Source organism: Vulpes lagopus, chromosome 9 (assembly GCF_018345385.1).
Source record: "Vulpes lagopus strain Blue_001 chromosome 9, ASM1834538v1, whole genome shotgun sequence".
Lineage (NCBI taxonomy): Eukaryota > Metazoa > Chordata > Mammalia > Carnivora > Canidae > Vulpes > Vulpes lagopus.
In genome coordinates this window covers 41,365,828-41,383,495 of record NC_054832.1, presented here as the reverse complement: position 1 = coordinate 41,383,495, position 17,668 = coordinate 41,365,828, and the positions used below count along the sequence as shown (strand labels likewise).

General features: G+C 46.3%; 1 protein-coding gene across 7 annotated transcripts in view; it reads right to left on the bottom strand.

Moving 5' to 3' along the window:
• CDH17 (cadherin 17) overlaps positions 1 to 17,668 on the bottom strand; it is a 70,892-nt gene that overhangs the window by 15,642 nt on the left and 37,582 nt on the right. For all 7 annotated transcript variants that reach the window (XM_041769511.1, XM_041769512.1, XM_041769509.1 and 4 more), the window contains 4 exons: positions 14,131 to 14,346; positions 10,713 to 10,789; positions 8,294 to 8,485; positions 66 to 310 (listed from right to left, as the gene is read on the bottom strand). In XM_041769511.1, coding sequence (XP_041625445.1) covers positions 66 to 310; positions 8,294 to 8,485; positions 10,713 to 10,789; positions 14,131 to 14,346 — 730 coding nt within the window. The remainder of the gene's footprint in view (positions 1 to 65; positions 311 to 8,293; positions 8,486 to 10,712; positions 10,790 to 14,130; positions 14,347 to 17,668) is intronic.

The following is a 17,668-nucleotide window of genomic DNA, read 5'->3' as shown; positions in this document are numbered from 1 at the left end:
ACTCTCCCTCCCCACTGGCCATGGTCCCAGCACAGTGGGGCCTGCCCAGCACTGCTCTCCTTTACCTTATATCCAGATTTTCCGGATCCTTGGCAGTCACGTTGCCCACTTTAGTGCCTATAGCCACATCTTCTCGGACTTTTGCTTGGTATATGTTCTGGGTAAATTGGGGTGCTTCATTAACATTGGTCACAATAAGCTTGAATGTAGCAGAAGAGCTGCTGTTATAATTTACACCATGCACCAGAGGCTCAGGATTTTCCGCTTGGAACACAAGATTATGAACGGCTACTGTTTCGAAATCAAGAGGCTGTGTAGGGGTGGGGAAAAAGAGGAAAAATTAATTTGGGGAATGATTAGTTCCCTCAAAAGATTCATTCCCAATAGTCTCTTTAAAACGTTCTTACAGGGGCGCCTGGGTGGCTCAGTCAGTTAAGCGTTTGACTCTTGATTTCAGCCCAGATCATGATCTCAGGGTTGTGAGGTAGAGCCCCATGTTGGGTGTGGAGCCTGCCTAAGATTCTTTCTCTCCTTCTCCCTCTACCCCTTGCCTCTACTCTCTCTCCCTCTCTAGAAATAGATAAATAAATAAATACTTTCTTATAGAGGAGCAGTTCCCAATTTGGTGTCAGCAAAAATCTACTTCTCAGGGTAACGGAGCCAAAGTCTTTGCTGCAGGACTCAACAGAGCTTTTAATATGCTATATGCATTATATATCCTCTCCTAGAAGAGGAAATCAATGCAGCATCCCTTAAATTTATGTAACCCTGGGACACTTCATTCATTCAGTAGAAACTTACTGATTCTCTCAAGAAAATTCTCAGAAGACAGCTGGGGAAAGGATGGTAAAGAGATGTCCACACTGTATGGAGAATGATTTCCCAGGGACCTCAGGATCCAAATCCCAAAATAAAGGACTTACCCTCACAGAGAGGTTAGCAGAGAAAATTGAAAGATAGAGGAACTGCTCTTGTTCCAGACCATTCTAGACAGAAGCAGGAATCAAGAACCAAGAAACCGATTTGAGTGTAATATGAGGAAGAATCTAACAGGGTTCTCCAAGACAGAAGGGGTGGTTTCAAAAAAAAATAGTAAATTCCCAACTCTGGTAGCTTTCAAGAACAGGCTTAGCCAACATGTGACAGAAAGGACTTACACAGCATTTCAGCAACTGCTCTTACGTGACTTTTAAGCTCTCTCTCAAAGCACTGAGTCCATGATTCTACAAGGGGAGAGAAACTCTAATCCGAAAGGCCTGCTGAAGAAGACTAGCCCCTACAGTTGAGCTTCTCATCTGGGATTAAGAGGCTTCTGGGAATCCGTAAAGCCCTAGAAACCAAAATCTAAATATTTATATTATGTACACATGTGAGTTCTTTCCTAAGGAGAACATACAGTCACAGTCCTGATGGTACCCAGGACTTCAAAAAGAGAGGAACCAAAGCAAAGCCCAAAAGGTACACTATGGGTAATGGAAACTATCCTATTTGATTCACTCTCCCAGGCCTGGAAGACCCAGGACCTCGTGGGAAGCTATCAGTCTTTTAACTTTAGTTTATATCAGTTTCTCATCAGTTAAATAAAAATGGTAACATCCATTCACAGAGAGAAAAACTCATGGAGGGCTTGATACATGATTGCATTAGCTTCCCTGCCATCTCCTAACATCTGAAAAAGTTCTTCCCCTCAGTCAGGAGTGGGCTCAATGCTCTCCTCTCTACATCCAGTCCCTACCTTCTATCCCCAAATGGACAAGCTCGACGTCCTCTATAATCTCTCAGTATCTGACGCAGGATTCTCATTGTTTGGTTACCTATTTTATTTATTTTTTATTTTTTTAATAAATTTATTTTTTATTGGTGTTCAATTTGCCAATATATAGAATAACACCCAGCGCTCACCCATCAAGTCCCCCCACCGCCAGTGCCCATCACCCAGTCTGAGCATAAGCTCTCTGAGCGGAGAAATTATGTTGTACTCATCTTTGCTTCCCCTCTCTTCCTTGGCACACAGTATCGATCGTGGGTCAGTCAAGACATAGAAAGATGAGAAGGACTTGGTCCTTCCTGGGCCTGTGAAAGCCCCAGTACAAAAGAGTTTCTAGAGAAAATTCCCACTCTCCAGAAACCCCTCTCTTCCTTGCACACACAAACACACACAACATCACAAGCCAATTTCTAGTTCAATAGAAAGTACGATAGAAAGGTTGTTCATATGAAAGAGAAAGAATTATGTATGAAGACTTAAGGTCATTCAAGATTGAAAATAAGAAGCAACAGGATATAATATAAAGGATAAAGAAAAATTTTAAGCCAGATGAGATGTAAAGAAGAGGTTGTTCACAGACATAAACACCCACTGTCTGCAGGCCATGGCCCCATGATGACATTTGATGACCACCAAGCAGTCTGATCAGTCTCCCTGCCTGGGGATGGGATGCAAGCTGGAACTTCTGACACTCAGAGACCCACTCCTAATTTCAGGGGGTGAAGGCAGGGACATCAAACTGAGAAAGCCTAGTGGTTGGAACAGAAAAGCAACAGCCCCCAGAGCAAGCCTGCAAAGTGGACCAAGGACGCACTCTTTGTTTCTTGCTGGTCCAGCCAAGCACAGGTTCAGGCAGGCAGCACCTCTCTGTGTGCTCACCCATCCTCACACCAAAGAGGCCCTCAGTGGCCTCCCTGGCTTTCCCATCTCATCACTGCAGCCCCAGAGGTTGGGGCGGGTGGGTGGAGGTAAAGAAACAGGATACTATGTCTACAGATGGGAAGCAGCCGGTGTTATCAAGATAGAATGCACGAGGCTGAGAGTAGAGATAGATGACTGTGCATCCAGCTAAGGAGCTGGAACTTCATCCTTGAGGAGCAGAGGGAGGCATTAGGCACAAGACTGACAAGGGAAGATTTGAGTTTTAGGAAAATAACTCTGGGAGCAGCCATGTGAGGGTGCACGCACTGGACAGGGAGACGAGTTAGGAGAGGGTGTCGTGGCCCTTAAACACGTACTGACTGAATGGAAGAGCAAACGAGAAAGGAGCAGCCTGCCATTGACCAGAGTGCTTAACTTTCACACCAGAAAAAGCACTGACCCAGATCTTCCAGGGGGAAAAAAATCAGAAACAAAAGATGCTAAATTAGCAAATGATAATCAGCAAACCTTAATCGAGGACAAGCCTTATCAAACCCTGTGTATCGTCCTCCCTAACATGGGGCTGTGCCTGCAGAGCCAAGTCAAGAGACCTATCCTAGGCTCTTGGGATGGTCGTGGGTCCTGTCTGATGAAGCAGATTCATCAAATGAGCTGAAAAAACATGCTCAGGCCGCAGTTCCTTTTCACACACTGCTTGAAAGGTCAAACTCGGTGAGTTAGATTCAACCTGGAAGCAGAGATAAAAGTGCTGAGGGAGAGGAGTTGAGACGTGGGACCTGTAACATTTTCACCGGTGATCGGTGACGAGAGAAAGAAGTCTGTGTGTTACTTTTCCAAATGACGCTTGAGCTAGTTAAAAATAGGTGAGGCACTGAGAATTCAAAAAGACCAGCATGATAGAGAAGTGACCACTTTTGCATTTAAAAAGAAAATTAAAGCTGAAATGAAACCCTGGATTTCTAAAAGGGGATCCCAGGAGAATTATTGATAAGCCAGGCAGGACCCAAAGGAAGAGACTTCCTGCTCCGAACACTCTCTTGGCCCAAAGACTCTCATGTTTTACCACGAGACAGGCCAGAGCTTTGGGTGGCAGTGAATATAGAGGAGGATAGCATTTCCAAAACTTGCTTCATCCTCAGCATCACATTGGCGTGTGAAATAATAGAAAATATATGTGTTGCTCTCCACCCCTGGTTCCTGATTCCTGACACTGAGCCCCTAAATCCTTTGGAATTTCCTGGGTGAGAGGAGAGCCTTTTGTTCTAATGAAGCAATTCTTGATGGGCTCCTGGGTGGTTTCAAGAGGGAGGCTGCTCCCCAGAAAGATCAAGCCATAATTAGAAGTTCAGCACTTCCAGCCCCACCCCCACCACCCCCCCCAACCCTCCCAGGAAGAGGAGAGAGAGCTACAGATTGGGTTAATGATTGGGTCTAGATGATCAAGCCTCCATAAAAATCCCACAAGTTCAGAGAGCTTCCAGGTCAGTGAACAGATCTGAAGTCTGGGAGAGTGAGGCACCCCAACTCAATGGGGCAGGAGCTCCTGTACTGGGCAACACTTCCAGAGCTGTGGCTCTTTTCGTCCGGCTGTCCACCTATATTCTTCATCATATCCATGATACAATAAACTAGTAAATGAACGTTTCTCTGAGTTCCGTGAGCTGTGTTAGCAAGTGGTGGCACCCAAGGAGGGAGTCCCATGGAGCCAGTGTATGGCCCGCCACTCCAGAGTACAGGTGACAACCTGCGGTCTGCAATTGGCTTCTGAAGTCAGGGCAGGCCAGAACTGAGCTAAATCCTAGGACTTCAGGCTGGCATCAAAGAGTCGCTCAGTGTGGAAAATGCACACCGGTAGGGTCTGAAGCGCAGTGTGGTGGGAGTAGGAGAGGGGAGGAGAGAAACAGGAGGCCTTCTCCACTTGGCCCAGCACATGTTGAAATGGGAGATTTCCAGGCCCTCCCCTGGAGCGGCTGAGTCAGCAGTGCCTGGTCTGCACCCCTGGACCCTTGTATCTGGCAGGTGTGGCGCCCTCAGCAAGAGGGGAAAGCACATCTGCCCACACACAGAATCCTGGCTTCTGTCCTGGCTCCATTTAATCAGAATTAAAATAGTGCTGGGCATGTTCGAAGTTTGCTACGTGCTGGGTACTGTGCTAAGAGCTGTATGTGTGTCTTCGCGTTTAATCCCCCAACATCGTTATCAAGATGGTGCCACCAATTCATCAATTTTTCCAGATGAGAGAACTGGGCCTTTGGGAGGTGACCCCACTTGGTGGCAACACCAGAACCCGAGAGGAGCCAGGGGCCCCTGGGGTCAAGTCCCCAGCTCTGCCATCCTAGTCCCCTAGTTCTGCTCGGCTGGGGTTGAGGTGAGCACCTAAGGAGAAGGGGTGCAGCCACGCTCTGTAAGGCGGAACTGACTGCATGGGGCGGGAGGGCCTCCGAGGCCAACTGTGCCTGCGGTTAGCATGTTTGTAATTCAGACAAACAGCTGCTGATGGAGATGTCACTAAGAAACTTAGTTTCTGGATATGACACCCAAAGCACAGGCTGTAAAAGCAAGAGTACATCAGTGGGACTACATCACACTGGTAGGCTTGGCAGAGCAGGGAAAACCAGCAGCAGCATGAAAAGGCAAGAATGTAACTCTGTGGGAGAGTGGGCTGTTTCTGATTCTTTTTGAGGTGAGGTTTTCCTTCTATCCTATCCATTGGAAGAAAGACAGTCTCTTCAATAAATGGTGCTGGGAAAATTGGGCATCCACATGCAGAAGAATGAAACTGGACCACTCTCTTTCACCATACACAAAGATAAACTCAAAATGGATGAGAGATCTAAATGTGAGACAAGAGTCCATCAAAATCCTAGAGGAGAACACAGGCAACACCCTTTTTGAACTCGGCCACAGTAACTTCTTGCAAAATACATCCACAAAGGCAAAAGAAACAAAAGCAAAAATGAACTATTGGGACTTCATCAAGATAAGAAGCTTTTGCACAGCAAAGGATACAGTCAACAAAACTAAAAGACAACCTACAGAATGGGAGAAGATATTTGCAAACGACATATCAGATAAAGGGCTAGTTTCCAAAATCTATAAAGAACTTATTAAACTCAACACCAAAGAAACAAACAATCCAATCATGAAATGGGCAAAAGACATGAAGAGAAATCTCACAGAGGAAGACATGGACATGGCCAACATGCACATGAGAAAATGCTCTGCATCACTTGCCATCAGGGAAATACAAATCAAAACCACAATGAGATACCACCTCACACCAGTGAGAATGGGGAAAATTAACAAGGCAGGAAACCACAAATGTTGGAGAGGATGCGGAGAAAAGGGAACCGTCTTACACTGTTGGTGGGAATGTGAACTGGTGCAGCCACTCTGGAAAACTGTGTGGAGGTTCCTCAAAGAGTTAAAAATAGACCTGCCCTACGACCCAGCAATTGCACTGTTGGGGATTTACCCCAAAGATTCAGATGCAATGAAACGTCGGGACACCTGCACCCCGATGTTTCTATCAGCAATGGCCACAATAGCCAAACTGTGGAAGGAGCCTCGGTGTCCATCGAAAGATGAATGGATAAAGAAGATGTGGTTTATGTATACAATGGAATATTCCTCAGCCATTAGAAACAACAAATACCCACCATTTGCTTCAACGTGGATGGAACTGGAGGGTATGATGCTGAGTGAAGTAAGTCAATCGGAGAGGGACAAACAGTGTATGTTCTCATTCATTTGGGGAATATGAATAATGGTGAAAGGGAATATAAAGGAAGGGAGAAGAAATGTTGGGAAATATCAGGAAGGGAGACAGAACATAAAGACTCCTAACTCGGGGAAACGAACTAGGGGTGGTGGAAGGGGAGGAGGGCGGGTGTTGGAGGGGAAGGGGTGACGGGCACTGAGGTGGACACTTGACGGGATGAGCACTGGGTGTTTTTCTGTATGTTGGTAAATTGAACACCAATAAAAATTAATTAAAAAAAAAAAAAGAAAAGGCAAGAATGGGGGAAGCTATTTTACAAACCATATATCTGATGAGAGGTGATATGCATCTGATAAGAAGAAACTCCCGCAATTCACTAGCATAAAAAAAAAAAAATCACCCATGGCGCCACAGTGACTCAGTCAGTTAGGCATATGCCTTGGCTCAGGTCATGATCCTGGGGTCCTGACATAGGCCCTCTGTATCAGGCTCCCTGCTCAGCAGTGAGCCTCCTTCTCCCTTTCCCTTCTTCCTGACCCTGGTCTCTCTCACTCTCTCAAATAAATAAAATCTTAAAAATAATAATAACAACCTGATTTAGAACCAGGCAAAGTATTCAAATAGACATTTCTCCAAAGAAGACACACGACTAGCCAACAGGTGTAGGAAAAGATGCTCAACATCACTAATCAACAAGGAAATGCAAATCAAAACCACACCTGTCAGGACGGCCGTTATAAAATTTAAGAAAAGAAATAAGTGTTGGCGAGGAAGTGGAGAAACTGGAACGCTCACGCACTGCTGGGGGGAACGTAAAATGGTACAACGCCTATGGACAACAGCCTGGAGGTTCCTCAAAAACTTAAAACTAGAGCAACTATATAAACCAGCAATCCACCCCTGGATATTTACCCCAGAGAACTGAACACAGGATATTTGCACTCCCATGATGATGCAGCATCATTCACGACAGCCAAGAGGGGATACAACCACGGCGTCAATTGACGAATGAGCAAGGAAAACGTGGTATAGACACACACAATGGAAAATTATGTAGCCTTTTAAAAGAGAAGAAAATCCTGTCATATGCTGCAGCATGGAAGAAACTTGAGGACATCAAGCTATGTGAAATAAGCAAGTCACAGACGGACCGATAATGCATGATTTCACTTCTTTGAGCTACCCGGAACAGTCAAATTGACAGGAATGGAAAGTAGAATGGTGGTCGCTAGGAGCTGCAGGATGGGGGAAACGGGGAGCTGCTGTTCAAGGAATGTAGAGTTTCACACATTCAAGCAGAAGGAGATCTAGGGAGGCTAAACGACAGTGTGCATACAGCTAAGGTACACTAGGAAACAGAAGAGGATAGATTTCATGTTACGCGTGCTTTTTAAGAACTAGTTTTAAGCTTTAAAAAATGATTAACACAATCGTTCAAAAGCAATGGTAGTCCCCTAGCAGCTTACTGGGGAGGGAATTAGAAGCCCAAGTCATACACAAGTAACCACAGGATAGAGCCTAATTGATTGAAAACACTAGCAACAGTACAAATGCATACATGCGTCATAGTAAATACAGACATCTAAGGGCAGTTGGTTAACGTTTGGTGTACCTTCAACAAGAATCTACACCTTAGGGTTAGTTATTTAAGAGATCTTACTCAGAGATCCACATTCCAGAAGCATCTAGAATTCCAGGTCTGTTCTGTCTCTATCTACCATTGCTTCTCTTCGGACCGTCAGACAAAGCCTCTCACTAGAATACTGTTATCACAGTGAGAACAAACGAACGAGGGCTCTAGAAGTCCCTCACTACACCGAGAGGCCACTGCTAACCTAGCGCCTCCACTTACATAGATCCTTGCACCATCATAAGAAACTGGGTTTTTAAAACAGAAAAATCCCATTCGAGGGGCTATTTACCTTTTTAATTATGACATATCCAGCGTTGGTTTGGGGATCCGTGTCAATCCCCAGCCGTCCCTCACTGTCTCCCTGTGTGATACGATACAGGATTTTAGAACTCCCGGTGAGTGGCTCATCAGCATCTGTGGCCTGGATGGTTAAGATGGTGGACCCAACCGCTGTGTCTTCAGCAAGAGTTAGGTTTCCATACTAAGAAGAAGAAAAAAAAAAACGGGAAGGAAATGAGAATATCCATTGTCATCAAGCATAATTGCCAAAGGACGAATTTGTCAGTGTGGGTTCACGATGAACACAGGTCATAATTTGCGCCAATACTGACCATGCATCTTTCCCACCGATAAATATGTGGCAGTTGATTTTGACATCAGTCATCCTCATAGACTGATATCCATGGCACCAAGAAACCATGATGAACCTCATGATGGCAGGCACTTTACATATATTATTTTCCTTAATCTATAATCCACCAAGGAAGAGAGGGTAAGAGCCTGAACTTTGGAGTCAAACAGCCTGGGGATGAATCCTCGGCTTGCCACTGAAGAGCTGGGTGACTGGAGGTCAGTCACCTCATTTCCTCAACTCTTGGTTTCCTCATCTGTCTAATGGAAACGATAGCAATACAACCCATGTCCTGTTTGCTGTGGGGTTTAAGAGAGATAAAGCATGTAAACCCCCTGAATGCCCGACCCAGGATAAGGCCTCAGGAAAGATAAGCAACAAAGCACCCTATCAAGCAGCTCTACTGTCACCTCCATTTGGCAGAAAAGCAGAGGATTGAGGTAAGCCCCACCCATGGGCACATGGCCAGTGAGTCACAGAATTGGGCCTCACGCCCACGCTTGTCCAACTCCAAAGCCCATGTCTATAATCATTGGCCCAGACCACCTCCCACCCCTCCGCTGAAGCCCCCCACCAGATCATCTCTGCGGGCACCATGACCTTAAAAATGGTAGCAGGCAGGGCCTGGGCAAGGCCTGGGGCAAGGACAGACGCCCACACGCTCTCTCTGGGGTGCCGTTCACATTTCCAACTCCCAAAGATTGATGTTCTTACCCTCAGTGTAAAACCACCATCTAGATGGGACACAAGCAACCACAACCCAAGGAAGGCTTTGTGGAGACTGAGAGGGAGTGGGCTCTCCTCCCGCTCTGTTGGGGTAGTGGGCTCTTCCTCTCATTGCGTTCAGCCCACCTCTTGCCATCCAAACCCCCTCATAAACCACTCCCCTTTCTTCACCACGGCCTCATTCCAATTTTGATTCACGATCACCACCACAGGGCTCTGGGTTGTCCCACAACTGGCTTTAAACGTCACATAACAATCTAGTCAGAAGGGCTTCTCTGTGTCCCAGAATCCATACAGATGGATTCCCCTCTCTAAGGGAAGCAGTGGTCAAGCCACTCCCAGGTGCCAAGCCCACATCGAAACAGGTGGATGCTTTTCTTGATGTTCTCAGCTGATCTTCTTTCTCCTTTCTCCTGCTCTTTCTGCCCAGTTTTCCTAATTCTTGCAAATGTCTTAAGCACATTCTTGTCTGGCTTAGCCGAGAGGTCAGCTGCTCCTTTCCTTCCTCTTATCCAGTTATTGCAAAAGGAGTTTAAATCACCCCCATATTAAATCTTTGACTAAAAATGCTTGCTTGAGGGATGCCTGGGTGGCTCAGTGGCCTGCCTTTGGCTCAGGTCGTGACCCCGGGCCCCGGGGTCGAGTCCCACATTGGGCTCCCCATAGGGAGCCTGCTTCTCCCTCTACCTGTGTCTCTGCTTCTGTCCCTCTCTCTGTGTATGAAATAAATAAATAAATAAATAAATAAATAAATAAATAAATAAATAAAATCTTTTAAAAAGGTAATGCATTTAAATGCAGATGGGTAGGGACACCTGAGTGGCTCAGTAGTTGATCATCTGCCTTCGGCCCAGGGCGTGATCCTGGAAACCTGGGATCGAGTCCCACGTCGGGCTCCCTGCAGGGAGCCTGCTTGTCCCCCTGCCTGTGTCTCTGCCTCTCTCTGTGTGTCTCTCACGAATAAATAAAATCTTTAAAAGAAAAGGTTTGTTTGAAACCTAGCAGTAATCCATTTATTGTCACAAAACACGTGATGGCAAAATGCAAGTAGCCACTCAACTCCTTCCAATTTGACAAAGATTGTGGTTGCAGCTTTTAAGCAAGCCCTTGGAAGAAACGAGCCATTGGCAGTAGTTTGTTACGGATGTTCCCAGACACGATAGCAGTGAATCGATTGTTCCCTGAGGATTTCCACTGAAGGTGGTGTCTGGCTTTGTCACCAGTGTTCTGATTAAAGCTGCCTTTCAAGTCTGGGATGTTTCCTAACCACTCGTTGCACCTTTATCCCAGAAGCAAGGGTCAGGGCCAAGTAATACGAATGAAGGGAAAACAACAGATGGAAACTACTCACGTCTGATTTTTCAAATATGGGGATCTGATCATTGATATCAATAACGTGGATCTCCACCTGACACAGGGTGTTGAAGTCTGAAAATCAAAGTCACATCACAAACATTTTCGTTAAACGGCGGGCATGAAGAGCAGAAGCCTGCAAGAAACACCTTTGGCAAGTGAAGCGACAGTCACAGCTACGATTCTGCTGACGACGTGCAGTTTTTGTGGGGATAGAGCTCTCTGCTCCCCACCTGCACCCACAGGCGGCCCCAAAAGGAGGCTGCAGAGAGCCCTGAAAGGAGCCCCTGGGCGCCCCCTGTCCCCCAACTGCCCCCTCCCAGATAAGGCTTGTTCCTGCTCAAGACTGGATCTTTTTATTTTTGCCCCTGTGAAGCAAACTCTCTTTCCCAACTAGCAAAACTTACGTAGCCTTCCAAGCCTAGCACAAAACTACTTCCAGAAAGCCTCCCCAGAGTAGCGCAGCCGGCTGTCTTTCCTTCTCCGAGCGCTTCCACACTTACCGTCCTGCATGTCCTCTGTCCTCTGTGGTGGGAAGGTCGGGTGCGCATCCCCTTTCCCCCAAATCAGGGAGGAAGTGGGACAGTTAGCCCCCTTCTGGAGGCCTGGCTACCCAGACCGTAGGAGGCAAGAGCAGGTCAGAAGTGGTGCACGGAACCCGGGGGGAAGTGACACAGGCTTTGAGGGGTGTGTTTAACAATTCCAAGACGTGCTCTAGGTTGCAGGTGCACGCTGGGTCCAAGAGGGGCACAGCCTACAGTGGGGAGGGGGCGCCGGGGAGCCCCAGAGGAGAACTGAGGCGCCGGGCCCTCTGCGCCGAGGCGTAGAACGGCTGGGCCTCAGGGCTCCGGAGTCCCACTCTTGAGGTCTGCCTCTGCCACTCATCGGGTGTGTCAGAGCTCAGCAGGTCACTCAAGGCCTCGTCGCCTCAGCTAGTTTATATACAAAGCCTGGCCAAGCAGAGCCACGGTTCCTGTCGGGATCCCTCCCGCCACCCGTGTGCCAGGCTCCAAGTGAAGGGCCTCACCTCATCCTCATTGACTCCATCTAGTTCGCCAACGAGGAAGCCACCGGGGAAAGCAGTCCAGCAACCCGGCCAAGGTCACAGGCAGGGCGGGTGCGGCCAGGCCTCCACCCCAGGGGGCCCGAGGGCTCACGGCCTATCCCACCCTTCCCCTGCCCATCCCAGGGGGCAGCCAGGAGCAGGGGGACCAGAGGGATGACAGAGGCGGGGCAGGTCCCCTGGCGGCAGCCTCGCCTACAGAGCAATGTGCAGGCCTTGCTCTTCAGGGTCTCCTGGGGATCGGTCAGTCCACCGCACCCCACACAGTCCATTGACCCCCCAGCCCTTGCCCACAACCTTCTGGGTCATTCTCCTTGAGGAGCTGAGCCCTCCGGGGTCCTGACAGCACCCCCAGGCAGTCTAACCCCACAGAAGGCATCAGCGCACCAGATGTGAGGCGGGCTTCTGATCTACCAACAACTGAATTAAAACAGTGGGCACTTATTAAAGCCTCCGTCGATCCCCAGAGCATTTGCAGACAACAAGAATGGCCAACTATGGGGGAGAAGGGGTCCCAGGGCCTGAACTCACTGGCTCCCTGCTCTGCACACCTCACCTGGGCCAGTTGTGGCCTCCCGGGGAGCGAGCCCTCTCTGCTTTTGTGTAAAACTATGTTAAGCTTAATCTCTAGGCTGCCATAGAGCACAGCTGAAGGTTGAATTCCACTCGCACACATATACACACATATATCTGTGTGTAAATCTGCTCTACGATCTGCTCCGTGTTTTCTGTAGATGTGTCATGAGCATAGACCAGTTTCTAACCTGATTTCCACCTGATGCTCTTACAGCCTTCGATTGCTTCAGGTCTCCGTGCATTTGCAGATGGAATCCCTTCTCCTTTCTAAGCCCTGCGCTATTTTGTGACGGGTCGTTTTCATCCTTCCAAATTCAGCTCAATGACAGCGCTTCCAGAAAGCCTGTTCTCTCTCCCTCCGCCCAGTCACTCATTTCCTTCATGGGCCACCTTGCACACGGTTCTTGTAATTTCTTTATTCATGCGTCCATCTCCTTCATCATGAACGCTCCTTGAGGACGGACACTAGCTCTCATTCACCCGAGTAGCCTCAGTACCTTGAATGGCATCTGATGCAAGGTAAGTGCTCAGTAACTGTTGGCTCAAAGAATGGATGGCTAATGGTGGGAAATTGCTAATTCATCATGATTTGTTACACTCACTTCCATTGTACCTCGTAACAAAATGCTAGACATATATTAGCCCCTCAATATTTGCCAAATGACTAACCTCTTAAAGGTCTGTTTTGGGGGCCCGTTAAACTCCAATCCTCTTCAGTATATCAACATCTTTACAAAGGAAAATGTGAGAGGCGGTGTGAAACAATGCTCTTTTCTTCTTTGTACCTATAGAATCTAGGACTCCTAGTGTAATGATTACTGAAGTCTTTGGTCATCTGAGATTGGATGCTAGTTAACTCAAAGAAAGATTCTTAACCTAGGAGTGTGTGTGCCCCTAAAATCAGTCTGATTCTGAATATGTTCTGAATGTGTTTTAGGGTGTCTGTGCACAACTGCCCAAAAACGTGTGCACTTGTTAGAGAATGCCCAGTGTTCCTCAGATTTTCAAAGGGTCTTGTGATCCAACAAGGATTAAGAATCACTGTTTTGAAATTGTATAGGTGTAAGGAGCAATATCTCCTGAGGTCAAACGGCCAGCTGGAAGCTGATAGAAGACAGAACTTTCCCAAAGATGCATTTCTCCTCCACTTTCATACAATAGAGTCCTTAGAGTCCAGAAGAGGGAATTGAAACAACAAGGAACTCAATTGATGATGGCCCCACTGTCGTGCTCTGACATCCATCAGCCTGTTTGCACTGAGGCCTTGCTTCTCATGCTCAGCCAGTGACTGAGCAGGGCAGGCATGCCAAGACAGGCATGTTCTAGGAGAGCATAGACTCCTCCGATGAACTACTTTGGACCGCCGTGACCTTGGCCGACTTGCCAACTTTTTTCTTGACTCTTAGTGGTCTATGGTACTCCCACCAGCCTTTCTTCACTCTGGTCTGATGGCTCTCCCAGGCTTCCCTGGACACTAGCCCACCCCCAACATTTTTTTTCTCATAGGCCTTTCCCCTAAAAAATCCTCATACATTTAATCTCCTCTTGGCATCTGCTTCTCAGAGGACTGGAACCAATATGATAATGTTGCCCAAGCTATAACTCTGGCCTCGGCCATGTTGGCCCAACTGCCTCTGTTTTCTGTGTGAGTCTTACAAAGGAAGCAAGAACTCTCAGACGGCATCCTGTAATACACCCAGGCATCAGAGCAGCCTAACAAAGCACATCTCCAAGGAAAATGGGTGTTTTCCCTTTTGACAATGAGTGTGATACTAACCTTTGTCAGACACCTGTACTGTCAGGTTGTATTGTGGAGTGTCTTGCTTCTTCAAGGACTGCTTAGCCAACTGGAACACTCCTGTGTAGGTTTGGACCAGGAAGAGTCCTTCCTTGGGAAATGCAGGGATTTGATCCACAATTTTGTATGCTAAAACCGTGCTGGCAGTGTTTTCTTCATCCCTGTCATGGGCAATAAGAGTCCCAATGTTGCTCCCTGTAGAGAAGGAATAAAGGGAATCCATCCATTACAGGTTCTATTTAATCTACTGTATTCAAAATGGCTTTACTGGATACCCAGGTTCCTAGAAAGTACTGTGAATAACTTTGAGTAGCAGACTAAAGTTCTTTCATTTATTTGGTTCTTCTCTTCCCATAATGCAGTGTGTTGAGCAGTATATTAGTCTGATAGGGCCAGTATAACAAAGTACCACAGACTGGGTAGATTTAACAACAGAAATGCATTTTCTCACAGTTTCTAAAAGCTAAACATCTGAGATCAAGGTGTTGGTTTCTTCTGAGACTTCTCTCCTTGGCTTGTCGTTGCCTATCTTCACGTGTCTTCACACGGTCATTCCTCTGTACATGTCCGAGTCCAGATTTTCTCTTTTTAGTCATATCAGATTAAGGCCAACACTAATGACAGTATTTTAACTTGAATACCTCTTTAAATACCCTAGCTCTATAATAGTCCCCCTTTGAAGTACTGAAGGTTAGGATTTCACCATATACTCTTGGGAGGGGAGACACAATTCAGCCCATAACAAATAGTGTCCTACAAAAATTCATGTCCACCTGCAACCTTAAATGTGGCCTTATTTGGAAATAAAGTCTTTGCAGATGCAATTATTTAAGGATCTTGAGATGAAATCATCTTGGATTTAGGGTAGGCCTATATCTTGTGATGGGTATCCCTATTAGAAGGAGAGAAGACACAAGATACACACGGAGGAAGTGGCCACATGAAAGGGGAGGCAGAGACCACAGTTAGGCCATAAGCTGCCAAGGAATGCCAGGAGCAACCAGAAGCTAGAGAAGACATGAAGAATTCCTCCTAGCTATCACTTTGATTTTAGACTTCTAGCCTCCAGAATGGTAGGAAAAGACATATCTGTTGTTTCAAGCCAAGTCTGGTAATTTGTTACAGCCATCCTTGGACACTAAAGGACAAGACAAATGTAACTAGACAAGGACAAGCCCACCACAGCTGGCTTCTAAGCAACTTTATGCACCACCAACCACAGAGGCTGACTCCACCCCAAAGATAACACAGGGCAAAGAACAGGCACACATCCCCTGCCTTGCTGTGGTTTATGACCCCATGTATTTTATTACTGTGAGTGTTTCAGTCCAGGGAGTTCCAGAAGACAGAGGCTATGACTCACTACTCCCTCCAGTTCTGGGTGAGTTGTAATAGGTTCTGGATCATCTTGCTCTGCGAAATGAGAATTATGGCTTTCCAACAGGCAGCAAAAATCCCCCCTTGGAGCTAAAACTCGACTACATCCCAGTTGTGGAGTTAGGTTTCACCCCTTCCCCAATCAATTTGCAATTTGCATCCATTGACTTATGTGGAAATTTGAAGGCATTTTATGGAGTTAGACGGTAAGCCCCCAAAGGGCAGGGACATTGTTTTGTACCTCTTTTAGGCTAAATATAAAGAATAGACTCAATCTCTGTTATAAGAATTCCTGGTCCATTAAGTCTACTACTTGGCACCTTGTGAAACACTGTCACAAAACAGATTCTCAACTTTAGAGAGGCAAATAGCTCCCTGGGCCCCTGAACAATTTATTCTACCAACAATGACCCCTGGCCAGTTTCAGAACCCTAGTACTATCCTCTTTCCAAAGGTAGGCAGCTTCTAAAAGGGTTCCTAATAATCCCCACCATACTGATGCCTTGGTGTAACCCCCTCCATTTGAGTGTGGGCTGGGTCCAGTGACTCACTTCCAATCAATGGAATATGATGAGAGTGATGGATGCCGCTTCAGAGATTAGGTCATAAAAATACTGCCTTTCATCTTACTCACCATTTTTCAAGCTCTCCGTGCTCCTCCAACCCCCCCCCACCCAGTTTTCTCTCTGAATCATAGGTCATATCCAACTGAGCTGCACCCTAATTCCTGACTCATAGAAACTGTGATATAATAAGTGTTTGTTTGAAGCTGCAAAGTCTGGGAGGGGGGGGTTGTTATGCAACAATAGATATCAAGTACACCAAATGTTAGGCCATATACAAAGAGACTGAGGGACCATCTGGAAGGTTCTTCAAAGATCCTCTGCCTTCATTCAGCATCACAGACCAGAACTCTGTGAGGTTTTCAAAAAGGATGATGCCACAAGTATTCCTTGGCTATTGTCACTCATTCCATTGTTACACAAGGTCACTGTTAGAAGATTCTTCCTTGTAATTAACTAAAATCCTTCATGCTGTCTTTTAACCCTTCCTGCTGCAGCAAGCATTAGAATAAATGAAAACGACAGGCCCTACACAGAACACACGGACGAAAGGCCACCTATACAGAATTTCTGGCAGCAAGAAAAACAAACAAAACATGCACATTGAGCAAACAAGCCACAGGAGCAGTGCTCATCATGCTGCCAGAATGGCACCCACTGTGTCAAAAATGTGTAGCAAGAAGAGTAGAGAGATCAAAAGAAAATGATGAGAATGTCCACAATGTATGGGAGGATCTGCCTACAAGGACAGCAAAGCCCTAGGAGCAGCAGTCGTAAGAGACTGCTGACCTTGTAAGCCTCTGAAACTTGAACAAAACAACAAACATATTTCAAGAAATGCCAGCCTATTCGACCAATGGGCTCATCACCACAGAGTAATAGCCAAGACTTGTTCCGAATCCAGGGAAGTCATAAAACTCCCAGAAATCCTAATGTTCTCGTAGTAGTTGCCCCTGTACAAAACTGAAGCTATCATTCAACACAGTAAAGGGAAATAAAGCAAGTCAAGAACAAAAGGACAAAAAAGTTAGGACTTGAACTTTATCAACCAGCTTCATGAACTATTATTTGATTCCTAGAGAGGGAGGATCAAAGGTCAAAAGTCAACTTCCATTTGTAGTGCTTACTTATGGCAGGGTATCTGATACTGGATGTAAACGTTTATCTAAATTCTTTAGCAAATTTGATGAGATTTTACCTGTTACTGAGATTTTTAGAAGGCAAATAAGAATCTATGGAAAAACCTTGCAAATGAGATAACCTTATGTATGTATATAGGATACTGGCATAAGTGGTTATGGTGCCAGTGGTGGTGGTAAGGGCGGAGAAGTAATAGTAGTTAATAGTAGCAGTAGTAGTAGTAGTAGTAACAGTAATAAGTGGTGGTAGTAGTTATAAAAGCTCCAGTTTAAGAACATTATACAGACCTTGTTTGAGTTGAAATACTGTACGGTGTGATTCCCAAAGTGTATTCAAATCTCTACGCTGTGCTAGACACGCGTAAGTGATCCCCGCCCATGCTTACCTGCCCACCTCTTACCTGGTAGAGAGGAGAAAGGGATTGCAAAGGTAGCATA